Below are 9,630 nucleotides of genomic sequence, written 5' to 3' on the forward strand. Positions count from 1 at the left end.
ATAGGGCAAATCAGATACTTTTCATTTACTTTTTCTTTATTCAAGTCTAGTTTTCTTCCTCACTGTCAAACACTCAGTATCGTTAATTCAACTGCTGTATCAGTGAGCAGATGTACTGTTTTCTGCTAATAAATTTGTCATTTTCTTTGGAAGACTGATTTTTCTTGTCAAGTCTCCTTTATCTAAATTATCTAAACTGGCTTGCTCAACTGTTGAAATTCAGTATGGAAAAATTTTGAATTTAATACTCCTCTCTCTTTTTTTAAGGTCTTCTCTGTTTATTATGTTATTTAAGGACAATAAAATTCACTAATTTTAAGCGTACAATTGATTTTGGTCATTGCATACGCCCATACAATTACCACCAACTTGTCTCAAAAAGTTTCCTTGAGCCCCTTTGTATTTTATTCCATTTCTCACCCATGGCTCCAGGCAGCCACTGGCATGCTGTCACTAGAATTTTGCCTTTTCTAGAATTTCATTTAAATGGACTTAGCCAGACATAGGCTTTGCAATTGATTTCTTTTGCTTAGCATAATGTTTTAGAGATTCATTCATTTTATTTTGTTGCTGGGTAATATCCCATAGATATGGATGGTATGGCTATACCATAATTTGTAAAATCTATTCACCAGTCGATAGACTTTTGATTATTATGACTAGTAGCTATTCATATTTGGGTATTAGGAATAATTGACACACACACTTTTGTGTGGACACATTTTCATGTCTTGAGTATTACCTAAGAATGGAATGGCTGGGTTATGTGGTAAATGCATGTTTAATTTTATAAGGTACTGCCATATTATTTTCTAAAGTGGCTGCACCATTTTGCATTCCCACCTGCAATGTATGAGATTTCTATTTGCTCCACATCCTTGTTAGCACTTGTTATTGTCAGTCTTTTTAACTTTAGCTCTGCTGTTGTGTGTGTTTGTAGTAGTATCTCAGTGTGATTTTATTTTGCATTCTTATGAAGACTAGGAATGGTGAGCATCTTTTCATATGCTTATTGACCATAGTTCAGTCTACTTTTGTGAAGTATTTGTTCAAATCCGTTAGCCATTTATAAAATTGGATTGCTTGTTCTCTCATTATTGAGTTGCAAGGTTTATTTTTTTGTAGTCTGGATAAAAACCTTTTGTTGGATACCTATTTTACAAGAGTTATCTTTCAGTCTATGGCTTTTTTTTTGATTCTTAAACTATGTCTTTCAAAGAGCAAAAGTTCTTAATGTTGATGAAGTCCATTTTATCAATTAATCTTTTATAGTTTTTGCTTTTGGTATATGTTTATGAAATCTTTCTCTAACTATATGCTATAGAATATTTCTCCTGCTTTAAGTAATAGTTTTAGCTCTTGAATTTAAGTCTTTGATTGTTTTTGAGTTAAAGTTTTGTGTATGGTGTGCCGCATTCTTTCTTTCCTTTCTTCTGATATTCTATTTACACATACATTTGAACTCTTAATATCATTTGAGACCCTGAGGTTCTATTTTATTTTGAAATCCTTTTTCCCCCTTCTGTTCTTCACTGTGGATAATTTCTGTTGATCTGTATTCATGTTGATTTGCTCTTTCCTCTGTCATACTAATTTGACCAAGTCCATCTAGTGAATTCTTCATTTTAGAAATTGTACTTTTTAGTTCCAGAATTTCCATTGGTTCTTTTTATATTATTTCCCTTTCTTTTCTTATTACTCTGCTGAGATTTCTCATGCATTGAAAAGTTGCTTTGTTTAACTTTATATAATCCTTAGGTTATAGTTATAATAGCCACACTGCAATCCTTGTTAGTTCTAACATTTGGTTCATCATGGGTCAGACTCTTTTGGTTTCCTTTTCTTTGAGAATTTGTTCCATTTTCTTAGTACTTCTTATGCTGGGCAATTTTTATTGTATCATAGATATATGGACATTAGGTTGCAGAAATTCTGGATCCTGTTATTTGTCCTCTGATGATTATTGTTTCTTTTGTTTTTAACAGGTAATTTTTCTTGTATGAGTCATGAGTCAATCAAAGATGTGGGTAAAGAGTTAGGGAATCCCTTCTTTGACTCTTTCTATTGCAGGATGTTTTTACTCTCTTCAGTGTTCAGTTTCCTGGCTTCACTTTTCAGAAGACTGTACGCTTTTCCAGCTATACTCCTTATGGCTGTGTTCACTTTTCAGGCTATGCTTAGCTCCAAGCCAGAAGTTGGAGGACAGGAACTCAGTTATACAGCACCCTTCTCTCTTCTGAGTGAACATGACCTCCCCATTAAAGCCTTCCTGCTCCTGTTCACTCTCCAGTCCCTTCAGCCAGTTGCTTTTTGTATTGCATCTGGGTTTCGTAGTAGTTTGCTACAGGGAGGATATTGGGAAGGTCTAAGAATATCATATCTGGAAGCAAAAATCGTAATGTCCTTTTATTCCCTCCACACCCCGTTGTGTGATCTTCTGTATCTATTTCTCTTTTTGTCTTTTCTTCTAGTTTTTCTCCTCTAGGATTCGCCAGGATTTGATTCTGGGGACCTCTGATGTGGAGAGAGGTTCCCTGTCACTTGTGCTACCTCAGGTCCTGGTTTCTGTTGCGCCTCACCTTGATTCTCCCCTTCATCTCTCTTTTGTTGCGTCATCATCTTGCTATGTGACTCATTTGCGTGGGCACTGGCTTGCTGCATGGGCACTCATGCAGGCTCACTTTTCTTTTTAACCAAGAGGCCCCAGGGGTTGAACCTGAGTCCTCCTATATGGTCGGCAGAAGCTCAATCTCTTGAGCCACATCCGCTTCTTCTAATGTCCTTTTTTAAGAGTAAAATTTTGTATTTGATATTTAATTAAAATGAAATAATGATCTAAGAATGTTTTCCTTTACTTCTTCTTCTCTGGGCTATATATGAGATGAAGAAAGAATTCATGCATCTCAACTTAATATATACAGCTCTATTCTAGTATATTCTAGATATTCAGTTCTGGAATTACTTACTAATTGCCAGTTCTTTGTAAGGCTACATACAACATGACACAAGATGTGTGAAAAAATGGGCCTTGTCCTGAAGGAGTATAATCTAATAGAGAGGATAAAATAAATTAATAAATAAACTTAGCACAATGGCTGTGCTTGGTACTATAAGAGAAACACAAAGTTTAATGGGAACTCATAAGAGGAAAGACTAATTTTCATTGGAGGAATCAGGAATGACTTCCTGAAAGGGCTGGCATTTGGGACGTATGGACCTTGAAGGTTAAACGTTTGCAAGTAGTGGAAGATAGTAAAAGAAAGGAGGAGGGGGATTCAAAAAAGAAAGAACACTGTAAGTAGAGGAAAGAATACAGGAAAGTGCAGAAAATATGTGGGCAACTTTGATTGTACCTCTGTTTTTCAAACGTTAGTGTGTATAAGAATCACCCCATAAAGCCTATCAAAATGTGGAACCTGGAGGGAGCGGATGTGCTCAAGCAGTTGAGCATCTGCTTCCCACATGGGAGATCTCGGGCTTGGTCCCCGGTGCCTCCTAAAAACAAAACAAATAACAAGCAAACAAATGAGAAAACCACTCAGGGGAACCAATGTGGCTCAGTTGTTGAGTTCCAGCTTCATACACATGAGGTCTGGGGTTCAATCCCTGGGCCTGGTACCTAAAAAACCCAGTGGATCCTTGAGACTTATCAGACGTTCTGATTCAGAAGATCTGGGACAGGGTCCAGAAATAAGCATTTTTAAAAAATACCCCAGGGGCCTTTCATGCACATGATCTGGGACCACCTTTCAGGAACCTGGGATAGAGTGAGGCCTGTGTGTGAAGGTAATAGGAGATTAGTCTAAAAAGTTTAGCTGGAACTGTGTGCTTAAGAGGCTTGGAAGCCAAGCTAAGGTGTTTTGGGTGCCTATTGACTGTTAGAGATGCTAGATATTTTAGAATATATTCTGAGGTATTTGTACCCTAGTTACTTAAAAATAACCCAATGTGAGGCAGGAGGAGAAGAGAAAACAAATGAGTAAGAATATGGATCACATAAAATTGGCCATAAATTGATGATTGCTGAAACTGAGTGATCGATTCATAGGAGTCTGTTACCCTGCTCTTTTTACTTTTGTGTATGTTTGAAATTTTCCATAATAAAAAATAAATGAAAATAAATTAGAGGAAAATGGCAAAAAAAAAAAAAAAAAAAAAGTTGGGGATATAATACAGTGCTGTGGTTAGTACATGGTTTATATTTGCCAGACAACTTACTCATTGAAACTTGCTAGATATCCCATAGTTTCCTCATCTGTAAAATGAGGATAATAATATTTTATCAGTAGGGTTATGTGGGGGATTAAATGAGATAATGAAATGTAAACTTACAAACTCAGCACAGTACCTGGCCTATAAAATTAAGCAAGAGAGTTTTACTATTACTCAACTTTGGCAAGTAATGAAGTGCTATTAAAGACTTTTGAGCAGGAGAGTGACACAATCAAAGCTGTTTGTAGAAACATTAAAAAAGAATATTTCAGCTTACTGGGTTACTCGACAAGGAAATAAAATTTTCAGTATTTGAGCCAAGAAAAATAGCAAAACAGGTTATACTTACCTCAGACTCAAGTCTGAACTGCGTAGCATGCTGGCAGGGGCGATGGAGGTGCTGAGGCAGAGGGCAAGGTTTTCTGTCTGAACTAAGCCTGGGGCTGGGCGAGGGGATGCGACTGGTAGCTGCCAGCCAGGGGTGTGCATTTTGTTCAATGGCAGATGACACCAGAGCCAAGAGAATATACAGCTCTTTTCTAGGTACATTCTAGGTATTCAATTCTGGAATTATTTACTGGCTGATGCAGGGTTCAACTGGCTGGGCTAAGTGATTGGAAGACCCAGATCAAAAAAGGGAAGGGGTGTGGTAAGACATTATGACAGGTTTAGGAATTCTTACTAAAATGAGCAGGTTGCTCAGAGAGAGCTAGAATAATGTCCAGTTTTAGATAGATGAGGCTAAGGTGTTATAGCGATGAAAGCCATGTTCAATTTCCAGAACAGGAAAAAAATAAAGTGAGGAGAATGAAGCCAATATCTTCAGAGGAATTGGCAGTATCACCAGAGAGGTAAGCTGTGCTTGCTGAGGCCTGTGGGTCGGTGCCCTGAACAGGACTCAACATTCCTGCACAGTCCCACCTGGAATGGCTGCTCCAGAAGAACTGGAGAAGATCCAGAAGAAGATCACCATCTGCAGATGAGTGCCTGTCTTCAAGATGGGGCCAGAGGTTCAATTCAATTACCTCTGCCACTTGACTACTTGCTACAGAGAATCTCTTAAGTCTCACCTACTTTTAGCTACAATGATCAGGTCTTATTTTAGGAATCCCTTGAAATGTGGGTAATAATAAACTGTATTTGCCTCATCTTCCCATATCTCTACCCTTTAAAAGACACCTCAGAATATCACTTATGGAAATACCCAGCTGTATATGATGGCTGACCTTGTCCCATTCAAATGAGGTTATTAACTGTTTGTTTATGTGAAGGACCTTTCTCCCTTCTGCCTTCCATCCTGGTTAGTACCAGACAAGAAATATTTTAGGCCTCAGGTAAATGATGACGGTGGTGGAAACCTAACTGGTGTGTCCTTGTTTAAATCTGACTAGCCAAGTTTAGAGAATGGAGATTCCTATGTATTACTGTATTATTATTATTTAATAATTTGTCCTTAACAAAACAAACACCAAACATGTGTATTAATTGGCAATATATATATTTTTAAAGATTTTATTTATTTATTTATGTCCCCCCACCCTTGCTGCTTGCTTGCTTTCTGCTCTCTGTGTCCATCCGCTGCGTGTTCTTCTGTGTCTGCTTATCTGCCTTGGTTGGGTCATCTTGCTGCGCCAGCTCTCCGTGGACGTGGGCCATCAGCTCTCTATGGACGTGGGCGAGCCTGCCTTCACGAGGAGGCCCCAGGACACGAACCCAGGGCCTCCCATATGGTAGACAGGAGCCCAACTGATTGAGCCACATCCGCTTCGGAGCAATATATTTTTGATGAACATTTTAGAGAAAGTAGAATTATTCTGGTAATTTTCCTAATTTCATTTCACTACTGTAGACCTGTGCTGAATCTTATTAAATAATGTTAAACCCTCAAAGAAATTGTAAAATAATTTATAAAAATTTTTACAATAGAAAACTTTGCTGCAGTTAAAAATAATATGTATCTTTATATGTATTAAAGTACATATATTTAGGATATATATAAAGTGAAAAAATCAGGTTTCAAAACAGTATGTATGGTTGAGCTTATTTTTATAATAAAACATGTAAAAAGGTATGTGTGTATGTATGCATGTGTGTGTGCATTCAGTCATATCTGGAAGAGTATGTATACTCCATCACGTTAACAGTAGTTATTTCTGAGTAGTAGGATTACTAGTAATTTTATTTTTTTTCTAATATACAGTGTAAACTTCGTAAGCATTTGTTTTGGTAATAAGAATATTAAGCTCTTTTTGTGAGAAAAATGGTCTATACCACTAAATTGCATTAAAATATTATCAGAAGTTGAAGAGCCCTTCCATGGCTAGTTGTTTACAAGGCACAATGCAGTGAAAGCAAAGTTAAAGGAAAATAGTACTTAAAACAAAAGTTCTGAAAACCAGCTCAGTGCTGTTGTCCTATTTTACCTTTTTAGATGACCTTGCCTGGTTTCAAGATATATACTCTTTAAACCACATTCTGCATCTTGTTTCTTCTTATTACTTTGGTATTTGAATAAAGAGTGCTTTTATCTGATCACTGTATAATATCAGTATTTAGCTTTCACTCCACCTTTTTTTTTTCCTTTTTTCAGTTAAGGCATAGTTATTAAGCATCTATTATGTATCAGAAACACTTAGAAGTAAAATTAGATTTACGTCATGAAAATAAAACGTCCTCAGATTTCAATCTATTTTCATTTCCAGGTCTTAAACCCTAGATACTTCAGGAAAAATACTCTAAAAATGACAGGTGTATTTTGTGCAAAAATAGTAATAATAGGATCATTTATAATAATGAAGAAATATTGTTTAAAAAATCCAACTTTAACCCAATGTTTAAGTAAATTACAGGTTATTTGCTTTATCAGAAATATTTCTTATACCTTGCATGTAACAACAATAGTATTGCTAGAGGGGAAATCAACTGCTTACTTAATTTTGAACCCATAGGTATTTGTATAATGGTGAGACTTTAGCAAAAGAGCTATTTTATTATGACCTGTAATTTAGAAAATTTTCATTGCCATATTTGTAGTTCCTTGTCAAGTTTATATGTTTCTTAACTCTCTATGCAAGGCAGTTCATTAACATAAGCATGACTTTTCTATGCTGAAGTTCCTTTTTTTTTCAACAGCTAGCCAAATTCCGCAGCCTCCTGTGCACAGCTGAGGGTGAGGCAGCGGCTTTTTTGTTGAGCAATCACCGTCCACCACAGCCTCTGAAGGGACGCAAAGTGAGAGCCTCTTTCTATTAAAAATTGTCACCAACAACCACTACAAACACGACTGCGGAGAGACAACAAAAGAAAACGAAACTCTCTGCTAACAGTTCTTTCCTAGAATCTTGGTTTATGGATACCTTTTTGCTGTTAGTTTTAGCACCACAAAAAGCAAAAACAAACCAGATCCCTTTATTTAAATTAATTGAACTCTTCTGTTTCCGTTGTACTTATGGGTGGGTATTCAAGCCATAAACATCGTTTGATTTATATCAAAACCCATGAAATACCTCTACTTCAACCTGTGTAAAAACATGGCTGGCATCATCAGCCTCAGTGTACATTAAAAATTTTGCCTTGCCAGAGAGGCCAAACCAGTCATATCTCTCAATGATGTTTGATTAAAAAATTAATTTTATTTCTTGAATTTAGGATTTTCTAAATAAATGGTTCTGCTTAATGTTTTAATCTTATTCTGAGTCATAAAAAGGAGTTAATATTTCCTTTTAAAGGATTTTTTTTTGTATATTATTGTGTTGCTGATTTGAATTGCGTGATGCCTTTAATAATGAAAACAATATGAGAATATGAGGGAGGTAGGGGGTAGGTAGGATATAGCTCTTTAATGGGTCTACGCCACAGTTCCCAAATAAACCATACATTTTTACAAATTATGCCATACATCATATTCCCTCAATATGTTAATGATGAAACGGCTAGTAATTGGCAGTACGCAAGCTAACGAATTACACAGGCCCAGCGAGGGAGAGCTGCCCTCAGGCTCGAGGAATGGGTTGCCAAGGTTTGGTACTCTATTTTGGCAACAGAGCAAGAAGAAATCCCATGGAGGTCATTTTCTGCCAAGTGGTGGGAAAAATTATTTGAAACTCATGTAAATATTCTAAACTCTTCAACCCATCCTCACATCAGAACCTGTCTCCTTTTTTACCCATGGCCTTCAGTCTTTTAAGTAATTCTATGTAATAGATAGACAATCATTTTAACCTATTACCTCTTGTGTAATATTTTTGTTTGTTTTTGGTGAAAGAGAATAGCATGGGTTTTTTTTTGCCCTTCCTGGTATAAATGAGTGGCACTAAACATTAACTTAAATTCCTGTTAACCACATTTAAGACTTGAAGATATGCTATACCTCTGGTGATTTGTTTTAGACATTTCTCTTCCCCTGGATGTAGATTTTAATAACTGAAAATTTTCTGTAATTTTTTCTTGAAAGAATAAATGAGTATCAGTACATTGTGTCCATAATGCTATATATTGTTGTATAGCATTTGCTCTTGGAAAGTAAAATTGATAACTTGGTCATTTTTTATTTCCTCTCACAGGATCTAACTTGAGGACTTTGAGGTAAATATTTAATGAATTGAATATTTTTGTTTAATTTTATTTGATATCTCTGATAATTACTCTCTGCTTGGATCAAATACACAGCATAAAAGTAAAATGTAGGTTGTCATCTCTTGAAAATTGTTTATTTTTAAAGAGATGATTAATTATACTCGTATAATCAGAAGTGCTAATGACTTTTAAAATACCTGTTTTGAGTAGAAAGATATTTCTTTAGTTTGAAAAGATATTTTGTGAAGTATCCTAGTCAGGAAAAGAACCCTGTTTTCTCAGAGAATGCAAATTGCTTTATCTGGAGGGGCGTGCATAATGGGGATTTTAATTACTGTGTTATGTGAGTTACTACTTTGTAACCTATGGTTTTTGCTAGACTATTGGATCTGTTCTGTACTACAAATTGCACATTGGACTACAAAGGTTTGACACAGAATTGATTTTCTTGAAGATTGTCTGCTGATTTATATATATATTCCTTAGATGCAAAAAGATTGTTTTAAAAATTGTTATATTATCTCTCTTTTTAAAAAAAATAAAGAGTTGTAAATACTAGTATAGCTCTCTTTTCTCTCTTTTGTTTCCCACAACATACATTGGATTTATGCTTGTTAAGCTTTTTGTATTTTAATTTAAATTGGATTCAAATACAATTTAAAAAATGTGATAAACTGAGTAGCATTGGGTCCTTGTGTATGCAATAAACAGAGTGAGATTACATTTTTAATAAAATTTTATTGAAGGGTATCATTCATACGTAAACATATTTAACAATAAGTGTATATTAAAAGTTGTGAAGTTACAAAACAAACATGCACATCATTATATAAGGCTCCCAAA

At 35.6% G+C, this 9,630-nt stretch overlaps 1 protein-coding gene across 1 annotated transcript in view; it reads left to right on the top strand.

Moving 5' to 3' along the window:
- Positions 1 to 9,345, top strand: part of LOC101433720 (carbonic anhydrase 13) — a 34,413-nt gene extending 25,068 nt beyond the window's left edge. The window contains exon 7 of the mRNA XM_004474763.5: positions 7,345 to 9,345. Within this exon, the coding sequence (XP_004474820.2) occupies positions 7,345 to 7,464 (120 nt within the window). The 3' untranslated portion in view covers positions 7,465 to 9,345. The remainder of the gene's footprint in view (positions 1 to 7,344) is intronic.
- The last annotated feature ends 285 nt before the right edge of the window (positions 9,346 to 9,630 follow it).

Source organism: Dasypus novemcinctus, chromosome 14 (assembly GCF_030445035.2).
Source record: "Dasypus novemcinctus isolate mDasNov1 chromosome 14, mDasNov1.1.hap2, whole genome shotgun sequence".
In the NCBI taxonomy this organism is placed as follows: Eukaryota; Metazoa; Chordata; class Mammalia; order Cingulata; family Dasypodidae; genus Dasypus; species Dasypus novemcinctus.